General features: G+C 36.1%; 1 protein-coding gene and 1 long non-coding RNA gene across 5 annotated transcripts in view; one reads left to right on the forward strand and one right to left on the reverse strand.

Moving 5' to 3' along the window:
• The first annotated feature begins 520 nt into the window (after nt 1-520).
• Nucleotides 521-9732, forward strand: LOC112049079 (uncharacterized). Its single transcript, XR_002887060.2, has 2 exons — nt 521-781; nt 8987-9732. It is a non-coding gene; the product is annotated as an uncharacterized LOC112049079 (long non-coding RNA).
• A 681-nt stretch (nt 9733-10413) lies between these two features.
• Nucleotides 10414-18521, reverse strand: part of LOC112049069 (protein split ends) — a 90530-nt gene continuing 82422 nt past the window's right edge. For all 4 annotated transcript variants that reach the window (XM_052887475.1, XM_052887473.1, XM_052887472.1 and 1 more), the window contains 6 exons: nt 17823-17929; nt 16215-16336; nt 15859-16004; nt 15192-15395; nt 14820-14981; nt 10414-14243 (listed from right to left, as the gene is read on the reverse strand). In XM_052887475.1, the coding sequence (XP_052743435.1) occupies nt 14109-14243; nt 14820-14981; nt 15192-15395; nt 15859-16004; nt 16215-16336; nt 17823-17929 (876 nt within the window). In that variant the 3' untranslated portion in view covers nt 10414-14108. The remainder of the gene's footprint in view (nt 14244-14819; nt 14982-15191; nt 15396-15858; nt 16005-16214; nt 16337-17822; nt 17930-18521) is intronic.

Genomic DNA, 18521 nt, shown 5'->3' on the forward strand with positions numbered 1-18521 from the left:
TTTACAATATAATTATGTAGTCACTATTTATATATTTTAAAAATAATAACTGTTAAACAAAACTTAGGATACCGTCTATGGTATAAGTAGAATAAACTTGTACCTCTTCCAAGGTAACGGATAATCCGCTTCCATCTTAGATTGCATTGTCACTTAACATCAAGTGAGATCGCAGTCAAGAGGTAACTAGTCATTGAATAAAAAAATAAAAAAAAAACGATGTACCTAATTTAGACCATGCTTGACAGTACTAGAACCTACCTACCTATACCTATTTTATTACATACATTGGCGTTTACTTCGTACATACATTAAAGGACTGCATACCCTAAAAAATAATTTGTTAATGCAGATTTAACTAATTTCGGTAATTTGCCTTATAAGTGCATACCCTGATCGACAACCTTATGCACGCCACCGATTACATAGGTACATCTACATACAGATCGCATATTCACTTATAGAAGTTCCTAGAAATTGAGCGAGGTAGGTACCTAATAAAAGTAGGTACCTACTAAAACATGGGAATGAAAAATAACCAGACAACAATGTGCCATACATACACTGAAAATGAAATATTAAAGTAGCATAACAACTGCAGCCGTGACCTCGTCTTGTAAAGAGGGATTGCGCAGTAGAGCATTAGGTATATGTTGGCGACAGAGTTACCCCTATAAGCACCCCGAGCGCGCGTCTCTTGTAATTCAGACTGAAAACTTATTTGTTTTGCCGCAATCATTTTACTGGTGAAATCGTGGTGTTGGTGACAGAAAAACATAAGGTAAACTAATATAAATATATAAATAAGTTACGTAACAGTTTATAACCCTTTTCCTGCAACTAATCCTTCGATGCTGTAACTAGGTCATCAGTACACAGTACATAGCTGATGTTATTAATTTGCGTGCGTGTATTACTGACCTATAATTTTTATCTTGACAATGCGGAAATTGTGACATGCATACTTTTTAACCGACTTCGAAACCAGAGGATCCGTTCATGCGTATTTTTATTGTTATTTATGAATTTCATTGAAAACTTAGTTGAAATCATTGTGGAATCGTCAGTGTTAAAAGTGCATTAGAAATCTACCGTGTCTATAATAGCGTATAATTCAAAGCAGAAGCCGTCCTGGTTAATATGAGATTTTTTTTTAATAATTTCTTTAAATTTCTATTACATAAGAAGGGTCCGCCGCATTGCGTTAAGGTTTCGCAGAGTCGCAGAGGATTGGGGTCACTGACCTGGAGTGTTCGGTCGATTCTGTACGTGCTGCGATTATAAATAGGATAACGTGACATTTTACTAGATCATACTACATTCATGCTCGAAATTTGAATTTTCCTTAACTAACTCAACTTTTATTAGTTCTTTGTCATAGTTTACTCGAAAAAGCTAGTTTTTGTCATAGTTTACCTACTCCTGGAACAGCTCCAATACTTGTACATACCACCAAACTGCATTGATGTGGTTTCAAGCGACGGCGGTTAGGACGATCTTGCAAAAATATTTTTGGTAATCTAAATTTTGTTATCAAGTTCTATATATGAAATTCGTATTATTGGAAGGTAAAAATGAAAGCCAATTTCGTGATGTCTACGTCGGACCTAGCACCGCTATTGTGTGTTCCGGTCTGAAGGATAACTAAGGTAGTCGTCAGAACTAAATGCACCTGAGGTTTAACATCTAATCTCAGGTTACCAGGCTTAAAGCAGCGAGTAACACATTGTCCTGGTATGTCCTGCGATATGTATCGTATCGTATAGTTGATATTTCAAAGCGTTTTAATAACTGCCCTAAAAGATTTAAAGACAGCTAGTCTGCAAAAAGTTCAATAAACGTAGTTACGTATTTTTTTGTTATCACCATCGCAAAGTTTTTATCATTTACGAGCCGATGCCCCAGTTCCCAGTTCCCTTGAGGTATAAAACATGACCAATTAAACCCATAAATAACGCGGTTTTGTAGAAGTAAAAGAATTTTCAAAATGAGTACTAAAGATCAAGAGATTACTCCCTCCTTTGTAGTATTACTATAGAAGTTTAAGTGTAAGTAATACTAAAGTACAAAACTTATTTTTACTCTTTAAATATTCAATGTAAAGTTATAAAAAATTCAGATGTTTAGCAAAAAAGCTCCACTAAAAGTTGTCTCCTCTATGTTAGGAGAAATAGTCGTAGGTCAAGTTTTAGCTAGCCTTTAACTATTAAGTACCTACCAACAATATCACAATTAGATAGCTACATAACCGAACAGTGTTGAATGTTGACTGTGGAAAAGAATCAGTACCGCACACACGTTGATTGGGTCAAATGTTTCACGTTTAGTTAAAAACCAGTATGTCTCAATGCCATGAACAAATCGTGTGGTTCACACAAAAGCTATCTAACGCTGACCGTAGCGACGCGCGCACGGCACCTGCTAGCAGCTGCGAAGTGCTACAACCTTGAAATACGCGCCAAGCCTTCAATAATTCAACTACTTCAAATCATACACAATATTTTTATTTACTCAGGTGAGTAAATAACTTTTTGCTAAACCTTATTTAAAACATATAACATATACGAGACCATTTTTCACATATATGTATTATAGGAGACCGACCGTTATGAAAATTTTTAACATCTAATTGTTTTACTAAACTAGTAAATAATAAAATGTAGGTATTCGGTGACAAATTTCAAAATAACTAAGTAAAGCATGTACGAATCGCAATTTTCACAATTTTTTTATTCTCGTGAATTAGTGAACATTATGTACTAAATTATAATTTTAATACAATATCCAAACATACAAACTTTCACATTTATAATATTAGTAGAAAAGCAATGATGTTAAATACTGTCAGATGTGATACTAAATCATGAAAAATGAGGTGCTCAAAAGAGGACCACATCTTAATGTGTGGTCAACAACGAACATTATTTAAACAAATAATACTTAAATATCGTCTACAATGTCGAGTTGTGTGTTCAGGAAGTGTAAAAACTATATATACATAAATAAATAATGGAATTAAAAACAAAATTGTGCATGAGTGCACACAGTTTTGTAGCCTATTAGGGTGGCCGCTCACTGACAATTTTTAGTTGGCCGATAGTTGGACGACTTTTAAATTGTGCTTGATTTTAAAGTTGTAAGTAGGCGGGGGCTCTTAGTCGTATCACTTTTTGCGGTAATTTTATAACCGATCTACCTATAGTATAAAAAAATATCATTGTAGAAAAGTACATATTTATGTATATATCGCCCTCGTTGCAGTGCAAAGCTTGTGCGGCTTCTTATGATGAAGTCACAGAGTTCCATTAGTTTTCTTTCTTCAAAGAATGTCTCAGTAACAGCCCTGAGTTAGGAAGTCGATAGTGTTGCACCCCCGTGCCTCAAAGATCACGTTAAGCCGTCGACCACAGTCACTATCATTAACATGATAATATTAAGATAGTAATAGTCAAGTAGACTCCCAATCCCTTCTCGAATAAGGAGGGAGACCACCAGGCCCTGTAGTGTGCCGTTCAAATAGATTGTTGATATTTATACTATACAGTGACGTGCATAGCAAAAATGCAATGCCTACCCTTAGGGACTGATTTCGTAATATAGAAAGAATTTTCCATTTTGTAAATATACCCTACCCTAGTTAAGAACCTTGTAAGCGTCCCTCTGTACCTACCTATTGTAAATTGTAATGTTACATTGGCCGCATTTTTAATTGCCTGCAAAGTGCTGCAAATCAGCAAGTTGCACATTTTGTGTGACATCAGCACCAACACTGTTGTATAGCTACCAAATATACCAAACCGTAAGTAGGTCAAAGAAGATCACCCGCCCACTGCGCTTGGTCATTGACATACTTTTGTATAATATTATTTTGTCACATGTTATACTCGTAGTACGTAATACACTCATTTGATTAGTCGCAATTTTTCACAAACTCAAAAAACAAGATCGTGATGTAATGTAGGTACCTCTTGTGTCGATGTAATATTGTTGATAAACCAGTATCAAAATAAAAGGCCGAAAAATTAATTCAAATTATTACAATAACTTCGGTTTTGATTTTCTGAAACAGACCTACTTTGGATAATTATTAATATGCTTTAAATATTTTACACATTTAATAAAGCACAAAGTCAAGAAATGTACCTATAAATCTAAGATTAACACGGGCCATAACAAAGTTATTATATAAGTACTAACAGAAACTAATGGTTTCACCCGCGTAGCTCCCATGTGCGTGGGAATACGGTAATAATATGTATACTTGAAATTTTCTTAGATGACAATTTTAAACAACAATAATGGCTGACTATGAACCAAAGACAATCAGTAGGGTTGAGAAGTTAACCGCGGGCATCGTAACGATATCAAGTAGGTATCGTTATATCTGAAATAACTAAACTAAAATATCCGTTACTATACGTCATCTTAAAAAACGAATACGTTCCATATTCGTTTCGTTTTCCAACTTTTCAGTTGTGTGCATTTTAGGAAATTAAATATCATTTTAAGAATATATACACCAAGGAGAAGAAGTGAATCATGAAATACATGAAAATGTTGGATATAGTAATAATAATAATAATAATAATAATAATATAGCCTTTATTTCCAAGTACATAAATTACAAAAATTTTACAGTTTACATTTTTAAAAATTACAAAAGATACAAAAGTTACAAAAGTTAAAAAACATTAACATTTCATTTCATTTTGTTGGATATAGTAGCGACATTATTTCCGCATACGAATATTTTTGAAATAAAGTCAGTGGCAATTTATAATGGAAATTTTTAATTTTTAAATTGTTGAAGAAAACAATTAAGAAAAACAAAAAAGCGACAAAAATATTTTTCTATTGAATTAAAGATTATTATTTCTTTCTTTTTTTACCTTGGTTATACACCACTATTTATAGTCCAAATGACTATGTAGAACATAATTGGAATTAATGTACACTTACTGTCTGTCTCTAATTATAATTCGTAACATTTTTCTAGCTCTAGAACCTACTAAATTTATTACCGCATAATGTCATATATTAAAAAACCTTTGTACTAAAGTTTCGGCCCCTTGTACATCACTATCTCTCAAACTTCTTTATATAATATCCTAATAACTCTGACTATCACGATTTACGTATACCAGAAAAATAAAAATCTCACCATGTTGCGAAACAAAAGTAATAAATTTTTTTCCATTAGTATTTCAAATCTTTTATTTATTTTTCTGATCCAGCAATCATAATATTCAAGTCGTATTTGTGTATTGTTTTCTTTATTCTTAATTTAAAAAATTTGCAAGTGGTTGAAGAATCGGTTTATCGGTTTTTTAATAATTTTTGATCGTGCTATATAATTACAAACATTCGGGAGCACTCGCGCCGCGATCGGTTAAGCTCGGTTTAGGATGAGTTAACTGCGAGCAAAAAGTGCCACATTGTCGCTTCCATGCTCACAGTGAGGTCGTGTCAATGTTTGTTCCATATCATCATTACTTATTTGTTTCGTTTGCAATTGTTAGTCTTGTTATTTATTTGTTGTTTGGTTGTTATATTATTGCTGATTGCTGAGTAGTGTATGACTAACAATAATATAACTAACCGAAAATTCCGACTTTCAGATGGGTGGATTTTAGGTTGAATTTCATATGGATTGATTTATTTATTAGGTATATTAAAAATATAAAAAAAAAAAATATGAAAAAATACAACCGACTTCAAAATGTTAACGTACCCACGAAACTAAAAAGGGAAAGATAACATTATTATATTTTCTACTTATTGATCATTTTGAAGTCGCTGCCAAGCCCGTCTGATGTTGACTTAAGTCGTTACTGAAAAAAACACATGACAGACAAAAATAATGTCTGAGAAACAAAAATCTTTACGATAGGGTACACCTTGAATTAATAGATTGAATACACTGGCTTGGCAGAAAATATAATGGTATTATTTTTCCCTTTTTTAATTTCGTGGGTACGATAATATTGTGAAGTCGGTTGTATATATTTTTTTAAATTATTATTTGTTTTTTCTCAATTAGGTCCTTCAACTATTTTAAAATCAAAAATCTCCATTTAAAATTGCCACTGACTTTATGAAAAAATATTCGTATGCGGAAATAATGTCGCTGCTATGTCCAACGTTTTCATGTATGTAGATTTACTTCTTCTCCATGGAGTATAATATATTCTTTGGTGCTGTGTTAATAAAGATACACATTTATTTTATTTATAAGCCACAAAGGACACAAATATTAAAATTAAAAAATATGTACATAATTATCGACAAGTTATAATTTCATGTATCTTTCCCGTCTCTTCAATTCATAGACAATCTAGCATTACGAAATGTCAAATTCGCAACATTTTCGTTAATCTGTAGAAATAAAACTTGTTGTGATTTCGTTTTTAGTGAAATAAATGTGATATAATAGTTAATTACAAGCAGTTTTTATGTAATTCGCGGTGTGCGCGTTAAATGAAGTGATGTGTATATAAATGATTTAGTTTAAACGGACGGTTTGTGAGAAATATGTGAATGTCGTGACGACGGATCTTTGTTTACCTTTTTTGCCATGTAAGGAAAAAAATAGTATATCCTATGTTACTCCCTGATAATGTAGCTTCCTCTATATGAAAAAAAAAATCAAATCGGTCAAGCACTTTTTGAGTTTATTCGTTAAATACAAAATTACAAATCTTACCTCTGCATAATATTTTGATGACATCAAAGTTTTTGTGGTCATTGATTATACCAAATTAATACGCCTCTAGATATTATTGTACGTAAACTATACATATATATTATTGTACGTAAATTAAGCTCTATTTATATAACCTACTTGACACATTATCTCGTCCACGTGTTGCAGATCCAAATAATTTATAGTGAGCAAGTGAGTGTGTACGAGTATCTTGCATAACGGCGTACGTGACGTAATATGTTTGACGTCATCATACAGTGTCAACATGTACAGTTTGAATAGCAACAAGTAAATTCAATAGACTTATGTCTTTGTATGGCGGCCGATTGTGACGGTATGGCAAAGCAGTTTATAATAAAAGACTAAAGGGTTTGGGTCAGGTGGCATGCGTCGAAAGCAGTGGGACGCTTTGTTTTGAAATTATTAAAGGTATTCACTTTGCCTAAGGTGTTCAATTTTCCCGGGTTTCCCCTACAATATTATCTCTAGTAGAGTAATCCTTAAATACGTTAGTAACATAATATCTTGTTAAGTAGTATACGCATTTCTTTTGCACATTTGTATCAAATCGTTAGGTGAGAGGCACCTAACGAAACTATTGAAACTAGCAAGCATAGAGTCATTAGGAAAGAAAGAGAAAAACAGGGACGAAGAGAGCAAAGCGGAACTTTTGTCTTTTCTTCAATGTTAGAAACAGAAAGGTCTGAGGTTTCCACACGTGGGAAGTTTAGGTTTTGTTGTATTATAACAAATTATTATCAGTACAAGAGTGGGCTTATGCGACGTTCACTGAGCAACGTATTTGATTTCGCTACCTAATTTAATTGTCTTTGGATTTGGGAATGAATTAATTTATTACGTATCTACTTAAAATTACCTACATTATTACATTGAAAGCAAGTAATTTAAATTAATTATTTTTTATCTAAATAGTTATTATAGCTAGCATTCTAGCAATGCACCTACTTACATACGAGTAGGTACTCTACTGTACCTAGACCGATCACATAACCATCGTTGTTTTTATTTATAGTAGGTAGGTACCTACATAACTACTATCTACTAACTTATTCAGAGAATTATTAGATGATTTTTTTGATCTTCGAGAATTAAACAACTTAGCATGGCTTTTGTCAACATATCGGGGTGTTAAAACACAATTTATTTATCAAAATGATTGTGCAATGTAGGCCACGGCCGTCTACTCGTATCATACAATTTGTTACCAATTGATAGCTCTATTGGCTATGATCCAACCGTGTTCCATATAGGTACGTATTGAGTACGTAAGCATAATAAATTGAATTGCTTTGAACCTAAACATAGTCATATTATGTAACGATCTGTGAAATAAGAGATCAAGGTTCCAATCGTTTGTAAAAAAAATCACCACATTTGAGATTATTAGATTAAAACGAAATGAATTACTCTGCCTGCTGAGCTAGGCTTGCTAAAATGAGCAAGTAAGTAATATAAAACCGTCACAGTAAAATGGCCTACTTGTGACACAATAGACCTGAGGGCTGAGGCGAAATACTAAAGGAACTAGTTTACCCATCTATCTCAATGATTCAACTTGAAATGTACCTATCCACGTCTTACAACATTATTTGGCTATGAATTATTAAGATAGACTTTCATGTTTTCGAAAGTCAATTCTATTCTAACGGCTGCTTAACCAGAATTTTGGTTAAACACATAATTGTACATCAATGGTACTATATTTTTCCGTTATTTTCAATAGAAATTCAATTCGACCACAGGATTATAGTATTGTGCTATCAAGTACATTTAATTTTAGAATAATTAAATTAGGAATTAAGATTTTTCTAAATAATAAAACTATTTCTAATGCACAAAAAGTTTAAATGGTTCGATCCCTTACCCTTGAAAATGTCCGATGAACAAAAATGGTCGCTTACGTTAAAACTATCGTTTACAATATTTCGGCAGCACAGAGTAGGTAGGTACTATTTATTTATGGACATATTCGGCAATCATGAGTCAAGCGACGATATTTACCACAGAACAGACATCGCTAAAAGCTAAAGCTTTATATTTACCCCCCACCGGTGCTCCCCCTAACGGATTTTTTTAAATTTTCCTAGGAAATAGGCTCAATACACAGTTCGTGCGGATTAACTTGAAACCTGGCTCGAATGATATTTGTACTGTTTCTTTGGTTGTGTTAATAGTCAGGTGTCAAGTTATTTCGTACGAAGTAGATATACCGTATTTAGTTTCTGGTCCAGTTAGTAAAAAGTTAATATTTGCGTCTTTCAGAATGACTTCACCCGCGATCAGCAAATCTCCCGGTAAGCAGAAAGCTAGCAGCAAATCACCGTCACAGGAGAATGTGGAACGCACGCCCAACGGCGAGACAGCGGCTGCGACATCTAGCGGCCAACAGCCGATTGATCCTTGTAGCTGGCTTAGAGTTTTTAAACTTGCAGACCTAATGATGAAGCAAGGGTGTTAAAAGCCTAGAGTTAAGTTTCAGTAGAAGTACCTAATTTGGACATAATAATGCCTAGTTAATTTAATAAAAAGAATATTTGTTATTACTAATATGCCATTACAATGAAGTTAGTTAAGTAGATAGTTTAGTTTATTCGTACATACGTAAAATATCAGAATGACAATTATTAATTATAGATAAAATAATTATTTATTAAAGTATTTTATGTAGTCTATTATAAACATATTATAGTAATAAATAGATGTATTTGGTTATCTTTGTAGACTTATAATATTATTATCTTTGTAGATGTTAAATAGTTTATTATTTTAAAAATATGTACCTACATTACTCCTTACTTTGTGATAATGTAAGTATACGTATACTTACTCAACGACTGCTGCATACTTAAGTACGTACCTATGCAGATTTATGTAATTCCCAAAATGCATTTAAAAGTCGACAATAAACGTCTATAAAATATATAAAAAAAACGTAAATATCATGTTCTCTAAAATATAATTATACTAACAGAATGAGTATATTAATTAAAATAGATTTTTAAAAAACATTTGTACATATTTATTTCACCTTATCAACCCATATTTGGGTCACTGCTGAGCTTGAGACTCCTCTCAGAATAAGAGGGGTTAGACCAATAGTCCACTACGCTGGCCCAAGACTATTTTTATGATCATAACCAGAATTACTTGAGTAATGATTTCATTATTACTCAAGAACGATCAAGATTTTTTTAGATATAAATAAGTTCCGGGCATAGATTTACGATTCGGTACAAGATGGTTCCGGGGCGGTAAGGGTAGGCCTGGGCCGGGGATGGGCATTCCCCTTTCATATTTCTAGTTCATAATAAAGTACCTGCATTTGAAGTATGTACTACTCTACTAAGAATGACGTTTGTACGAAACGTAACTAGTCACTAAACATAGCTCAATGAGTCGCGTAGCTGAAGTTTTAATGGGCGGGGTAAATAGATCGAAGACCCGGTGGACGTTGGGTTCCAAAGGTTCTGGAATGGCAACCCAGCACTAGAAAGCGCAGTCTTGCTCGACCCAGGGTGTACTGACGACATCAAGCATCAAGTCGCAGGGATTCGCTAAATGCAGGCGGCTCAGTATCGTGATGTTTGGAAGTCCCTACAAAAGGCCTATGTCCTGCAGTGGATGTCCATCGGCTGATATGATGATGATGATGGATAATGATGTATTGGTAAGAAATAAAAACACAGCTGTTTATGTATTATTTTTTTTTAATAGTATTGGTAGGTAGGAGGTACATAACACGCAGGAGTCTGGGTTTTTGGATAAAGGGAAGTAAAGATACAATACTATTTTCAATATGTACAAAATATACAGTTACCTCTATGTCCTAGCAATTTAAACTTATAGTAGAAATATGATCACAATATTTTTTATATTCTTATATTTTACTATAATTAACCCAAACGGAGGCGGCGCCCGCGGTCGCCGCTGTTGCAATATAACAGTCTAGTCATCACGTTCACTTTTGCTGCACACTTGAGATCAAATGTTAATTTTACATATTATAGTTAACTCTATCAACTCGCACACGGACAACAGCGGCCGCCGCGACGCGCGCGCCCGAGCGCCGCCACCCCATGCTACAGCCACGAGCCACGAGCCGCGAGCCGCGAGCCGCGAGCCACGAGCCACGAGCCGGCGACGCGTATACTAACTGTGATGTACCAAACGAAACTATATTATACTTCTCGCAAACGTGATACCTGTTAAGTCTGCAGTACCGTAAGGATACAAATAATACGATACACTTAAAATTAATATCCTCGCCTCGAACTTGGAAGTTTTCATTTAAATACATATTAATTGACATCTTGACGTAGAAGTTATAAACGATGTAATTACTAATTGGCAATGTCTTATTACAATATAGCGATATATATTAATATTTGTTATTGCCAAAAAATAATCACATCCCCAAGAAAAGATAGTAAATACCGATTTGACCGTAATAAATGTAATAAATATTTCTTTTTTTAATTCTCATGCGTTGGCCTATTATTAATTTATCTCAAGACTAAATACTGTATCGCTATTTTTACTGAAGACTTATTTACATCGACTCCCTTCATAAGGTAATCAAATAAGTGTACATTACGGGCATCCATTCACTAATAAAATTATGTTTTAAAATTAATGGACGAAGTGACAGTTCGTTAGTGTTCCTCGCTAAATCGAGAATTGTTTGCGACGGAAACATGACCAAACATAATATTATAACATTTATACACCTATACATATATTAATCCTTAAAAAGAATATACACGTTACCTGTGTTGTTATTTCTATATCGTACATATAAAATTACAATACATAAAATATTTTGTACTTTGTTTTTCGTACGACGAAACCGCCGCACCATTATCTAAACACACAATGCGAACGACGAACCAAACACGTACAAGTAGTGAGAATATATCGCCGGGTTGTTATTATGTATCGCTGAAGCGTTAGCTGAACTCGATGCAGACAAGCAACACTTATGAGAAGTACAATATTGTTAGTTTGTGAAAAATATTTATTTTTAGTTACATGTCATTTCCATATGAGCGATTTGCTTCAATAGCCAACATCGAATAGTGAGTTTATGAGACGGCGTCGTGTTTTGACTGCACTATTTAAATGGGAGCATTAGTACCTGCTAAAGAAAGTGCAGCGAACCAGGTAGACTGGAAATTTAAGTTCTTTAAAGTATTGTCAAAAATATTTTGCATGTCTCTTGAAAAAACATTTGCTTGAGTTATACGGACGCACAATCATGTAGAAAAACGGCACTTAAAAACTGGCCAATTATGCTTTGGCAGTTTTAGAATTATTGGTAAAGAAAATTATACCTAAAGACCTTTAAATATAGTCCAATATTCAATAAAATCCCAAATTCACAGCAAATTTAACATTAAGGATTGAGTTTAAGGTTGAATTTGCAAATGCGACTACTTGAATTGAGTTCCAAGAATTTGTGTTTGGTGAGTGCCAAACACAAATTCTTGAGTGGGGACGTTTCTGACCGCTGATTGGCTGTGTAAAGGCACATCTCCGTCAAGTCGGTCGTGTAAAATAAAAAAACTGTTATTGAAAAAAATTACCATTATTTTTTCCATGATTTCATAATTTACCTGTCAAAGGAAATCGGTCACTTAGAAAGCATGTAACGAAAGTAACAACAGTTACCTTGTAGCAAGACGTGAAGAGCATGAGGCGGTGGCGCGTGGAATGAGAACACTAAATGTTGAAGAAGTGTGCAACGGCGCGCATCCCTCTAATAGAATTCATTTCAATTCACAGTAGGTCCATTGGAAACATATTATAAGTACACAAGCACTTACATTTGTAAAGATTCCAAAACAGAGGGGCAATTGTGTAACTTGATCGTCTCTGTTTGATAGCAAATTCATTCTGTTATAGTTGTCAAACTGAGAGTTTTGACATTTATTTGGAGCTGTCAAATGGATCCGAAAGTTACGAAATTACCAGACCTTTACAAAAGTAAAGTTAAATGGCGCTCCGTCACAAAATTAAACATTTATGTATAGAACTTTACTGAAATTGGGAATATTTAGCATATAAATACAAAAAAACATATTTCTTCTAGTGTTGTTTTGATATTTAGATTTATGTATTCTGATCAAGCAACCTGTTATACAAATGTTATATCATAGACCCCAATTTGTTTTGCCTGTGCCTGTAACGTATACTATCCTGGGGACTTATTTGCCTTTAGAAAATTTAGTTATTTATACTATATCTTTATTTTTACAAAATGTTCGTCTGTTACAGAGCGCCACGACTATATGTACACAATCTTATTCATTTCCAGTGTATACTCAGTTCCATAAACAGTAGTTTACTGTGATCGAGGGTATAAAGCGCTATTATACTTTTTTATTAAAATGAAATGATTAACAGGTGGTGTGTGTATAACCTAAGACGTGTTACACACAAACGCCGTAAGCAGCAAATGTCACTAGACTAAAGCCAGTCTCTCTCAGTTATCCTAACGTGACCTAATATTAAATGGGAACGTAACGTAACGTAACGCAGTTGCAACGCGCCTGTTCCGTACAAAGGCGCACCGCACGCCGTTGCTCAAGTACAAGTACGCTTTATAAGACTACCTATAAGCTTACATTATAAGACAGAATCACAGTTTATTTTTTCCACGTGTATTAATCGTTTTATGAGTTCCTCTTCATGATTAATCGTTCTTTTACATCATAACCGTTTCCTATAAAACGACATTCGACCAAGTTATAGTCTTTCATTACCTACCGTAATGATCTAAGCGAGTAAATCGAATTTTTAGTATGGATAGATTCGGTATTTACATTGTTTAAATTAGTTTAGATTCTAGGCTTAAAACAAAATAACAATTTACACTAACAATAAAAATGCTCGATAGATCGCCGCTCACCTAATCAGAACCCAAAATCGATCATACTCTATCGTCTCATTTCGCCTTTACAATTAAACTCCGAACGAGGCCGAGCCCAGTCGACCGTAACAAAAGTACTTTACAAAGCTACGTCTTACGCTAAACTCTTAAATAGGTGACCGTAACAATAAATACGCTAACGTTACACTACAGCGTCCTGTCGCGAGGTAGTCCGACCAATTCCCGAGACACTCACTCCACTAGCGAACCGTTCCGAGGGGGCTGCGCCGGCCGGACGCCGGTGCAGCCTAGATAATAGTAAAAATTAACTTTCACAACCTGGATATATTTACATTTTTTTAAAAAACATTTTTCTAACAGTCAATATCGGGTAAACAATGAGTCACATGTCGAGTTGCTCCAATACAGGAAAGACGTCGAATCCGATGCGCGCAATACGAGAATCGCTCACTTGCTCAGGCGCTCAGGTGCTCAAGCGCTCACGTGCTCTGGCGCTCAGCCAAGAGCGGTGGCGATGACGATGAGCAGGTGTGCGATGTTGGCGACGCGATGCATGAGGTCAGGCGCGATGCGGTTCAAATTCTCGTTGGCGAAGTCGCAGGACGGGAATATGTGAACCGTGTATATAGACTGAAAAAGAATACTAGAATAAGTAGAGCATCTCAACATCTATACTAACTATGAAGAGAAAAGATTTTCTTGTTTATTTGCAAATCTACATTAACCCCGATGAACATAATTATGCTATATTTTATCCCCATATTCCTACAGGAACGGGTAACATGCGGGTGAATGCGACTTTTATATAGTAACAGTTGACAGAAAGTAATCCTGAGGCATAAGTGTTAAATCTCATGTGTCTGTACATCACCCGAATCCTTGGTACCTGAAATACTGCTGCTAGAACAGCCATGCTGCTTGCAGCAAAAATACACGAATGATCAGTAACAAAAAGCTCTAACACTGTTAAAGAGAATAGCAGGTAGGTCATCTGAAGCCAGATGAAAATTCGAATAGGGGTATGGGCCTCCTTGACCAAGGCACTCAGTGCTCGTCTCATCTTGCTCCCCTGATCATGTTTTTACAACCCAATTTTGGGACTGAAGCCTCATCTCAATAGATACTAGGCCTCAGTCCTAAAAGTGGGACATCCAATGGTGTCAGTCCTGGAGCCCCGCGGCTCACCGCCCGCAGTATGTCGCTCACCTGGTGGTGGCCGGGCGAGGGCGCCACGTTGACGATGCCGGCGGCCTGCTTGCGCTGCAGGTAGGTGATGAAGCCCGCCGTGAGGTTGGTGGACTGCTGCAGCACGTCCATGTGGTCGCGCCCGCACGGCAGCGCCAGCAGGATGCAGTGTTCGTTTTCCAGCTACAGAATCAAACACCAAAATGATAAATGATGAAAACAACTTCGAACCCAAGCTGTAACTGTATGGTAAAAAATAAAAATAGATGAAATTGAAATTATAAATTCTTGTTTTTTGTTAAATTCAATTTCATTATATAAATATACTTTTGATATTAACTATCTTTTAGTTTGAATATGCAAGCAAATCTTAGGGTGTGACGTTCTCCTTACCTTCATTTTGCGGTGCACTTGGTCGAGCTGCGCCGGCTCGAGGCGCATGCGCTGTGCGATGCGCAGCAGCGAGGCGGCGGAGCCGTCCGAGTGGCGCGACAGCGCGTCGGCGGCGACGGCGGGGTTGCCGCCCACAAAGTGCATCTGCACCGCCGCAGAGTCGTTCTTCAGCGCCAGCAGCCCTTGCCACATGACGGGATACCGCTGCAATCATCACACCACACGTCAGCGCTACGCTCATCGCTACGCACGCTGGCTGACCCGTGCATTGACAGGGTCACAAGTGGACTAACCAGCTCAGATAGTTTTTGCCACCCCGGGCAGTAGGTCTTGGGGGCATCCGAACTGGCCTGGGGGCCATCACTTTATATGGGGCATTGGCACCGATGTACGCTATTTAAATGAATATAAAAATAATCTACCGCTCCGGTTATCGCATTACAGATACATTATACATAGCATTACATTGAATTTTCTATTTTATCGCATTTGAGTCACAATATAAAGTTTAATATAATATTCAAAATCTGGTAAATACAAAATGTATAAATGGTAAAAACGATACTTAAGTAATCAATCTCATTTGGTGGACCTTCTCCAAGACCCAAGACCAGAGGTGACAATCTCTAGAATAGATAGAATCTAGATGAATGCCAGGCACACTCACCCTCAGCAGCATCTGCAGCGAGTCGGCCTCGCGCGGCACCTGCGAGGCGTGCGGCGGGCCGGGCGGGCCGGGCGGCGGCAGCGCGGACGGCGGGCGCGACGTGCCGTGCGCGGGCGGCGGCGAGCGTCCGCATCGCACGGCGTACACTGCATCAATAAATGATATATAAACAACTGGCGTCGCCTGCGACGACGTCTACTAATTATAAACTACCTCCCTACCAAATTTATATTTTGTAGGTCAAGCGGTTTATGATATTTCGTGGTCAGTTTCGTTCGGGCTCCCCTATTATTACCAAAAAAGTAAAGAATAAAAAAAAAGTGAATGTTATGCAAAGTTATGAGTTTAGCACTTACAGATGTGTCGGTCGAGAGGCGAGGGCGAGTGTGCGGGGCGCGGCACCCGCGCCGGCGGCGGGCGGCGCAGCTCCAGCGGCGGCGGCGTCGGCGCCTCCGACGCCTCCGCTTCCAACGCACCTCTGTGAAATATAATATTATTATTTCATTTCTGAAAGTTAAACACAAACGTGAGCCTTTTCGTTTTTGGCAAACTGTTATCGCCGCGTTGCAACGACTTGCGGTACGTGTGCTCGTGGCGTTCGTGCGTTCGGGCGTTCGATCTCTTGTTGTTTAATTCTTTATAGGGATAGGCGGGGAGAGTGACTTGAGTGGAAAAGGGGAGTGTTTGTTAACAGTCAAAGGTAATTTTAACCCTACACACATTCGTTCACAAGTGCGTGACTTCATTTAAGGTCCTTCTCTGCCATTCTAGGGTCATATTTTGGTTACAGTTTGATTTCTTAATTAAGTTGTCCTAACAAATGTTTTGAATTAATAACCTTGTTTGACATTAGTTTTCTTTTTTTTTGTAATCACTCCTGAGTCTGCTAAAAAACACAATTTAATCAATAACATACAGATGGAGCGCACGGAAAACGACGGTGTCTCGAGTCAGTACGACACGAAGCGCATCGCATCAGTAATTTTCAATATTAATCAAGAAAAATGGCGTCTTATGTTTTTAAATATTTTAAAAACTGTTCACTAAACATCGATTCTATAGACACAGCTTGTATGAACATGTTTGATCATGATCAAATAGTTTTGACAGAGGGGTACACCACGACGTGCCCGCCACGAGATATTGTGTTTGTGAAGTTAGTGACAAATGACTGCGCAATGAATTGATAACGGAACAAACGGGCATACGAATGAGCATACTCATACTGCAGCTAACTTCACAAACATAAAGGTCCGTGGCGAGCATAATAACCTCTAGCGAGGCAGGTCCTACATAAAGTAATTACTTTGTCGGTCTGAGAGAATAGGGATGATGACTACCTAGTCATCATCCCTATTCTCTCAGACCTGTACCCTGTGACCTGTACCTGAATGTTTCATAAAAATCAATATATTTAAACCTTTAAATATATTGATTTTTATGAAACATTCAGCTAAATAAAGTCAATGTTAACCAATTTGTACATAAAAAGCAAAGATTGACTGGATATTTGCAAAATAAATAAGATTATAAAATTTCAAAATCTTTTAAAAATCTTTTATCGTAATTAGATAAAAATATCGTAATTAGATAAAAATGTGACATTTTTCAATATTTGAACTATATAACCATAAACGCACAAATAATAAAGATATTAGTAATTTTGTTTAAACGCCCATACAAATTCTAGCGATCAGCGAATAAACGATGTCATTATTTCATATAATTTTGTATGGGGCGTCTTTTAGGGATCCGTGGCAGTGCCGCAAATCTGACCGTTTTAATCCCTGCAGCTCCGAAATAAATGACCCTGTTACTTTTACAAAATTGCTTTAATATTACTCCTAATTTATATACAAATTAAAAAACTGTCATCATCCCTATTCTTGATGTCAAAGGTAATACAAGGATTGCAGGGTTTAGGATCGCTTAACGAGCAGCTTTTCATTTATGATGATACATACCTTGGTAAAAATGTTGGTGTTGCCACATTTTCGTGCTGCGTAGCTCGAAAGTGTTGTTGATACATTTGGTAATGGTGATGCGAAAAATGAGGATACATTCCATCGCCCTGCGGATAAAATTTCGACTTCAATAATAAATATTAAGTATGTACAGAGAAATAAAATGTTTATTTAACATCAATAAAAGTTGTATTACATTATGATATACCGCGATAGGAGAAGTCTGTTGATGCGCAGGTGGAGGACTTCTAACTAAATCTGCAGACTATCCCGGATAGCATGAACAGAATTACTCTTATATATTTACTATTCAACACAATTAACAATTGTCTATTGAAGCGCTTTATAACTGTTAAGGTTAATCAATGATTTGGCTTTTAATCTCATTGAAATTAACAAATGAAAGAAATAAAAGAACATTACGCTCATTGACCTCTTATAATAAAAGGACACACAATCATGTAGAAAATTTCACTTAAAAACTGGCCAATTTTGCTTTGACAGTTTTAGAATTATTGGTAAAGAAAATTATATCTATAGGCCTTTAATTATAGTTCAATATTCAATAAAATTCTAAATTCAGAGCAAATTCAACCTTGTGAATTGAGTTTAAGGTTAAATTTTGCAAATGCGGGTACTTGAATTGAGTGCCAAGAAGTTGTGTTTGGCACTCATTGAGTGGGGACGTTTTTTGACGGC

Source organism: Bicyclus anynana, chromosome 19 (genome assembly GCF_947172395.1).
Source record: "Bicyclus anynana chromosome 19, ilBicAnyn1.1, whole genome shotgun sequence".
Classification (NCBI taxonomy): domain Eukaryota; kingdom Metazoa; phylum Arthropoda; class Insecta; order Lepidoptera; family Nymphalidae; genus Bicyclus; species Bicyclus anynana.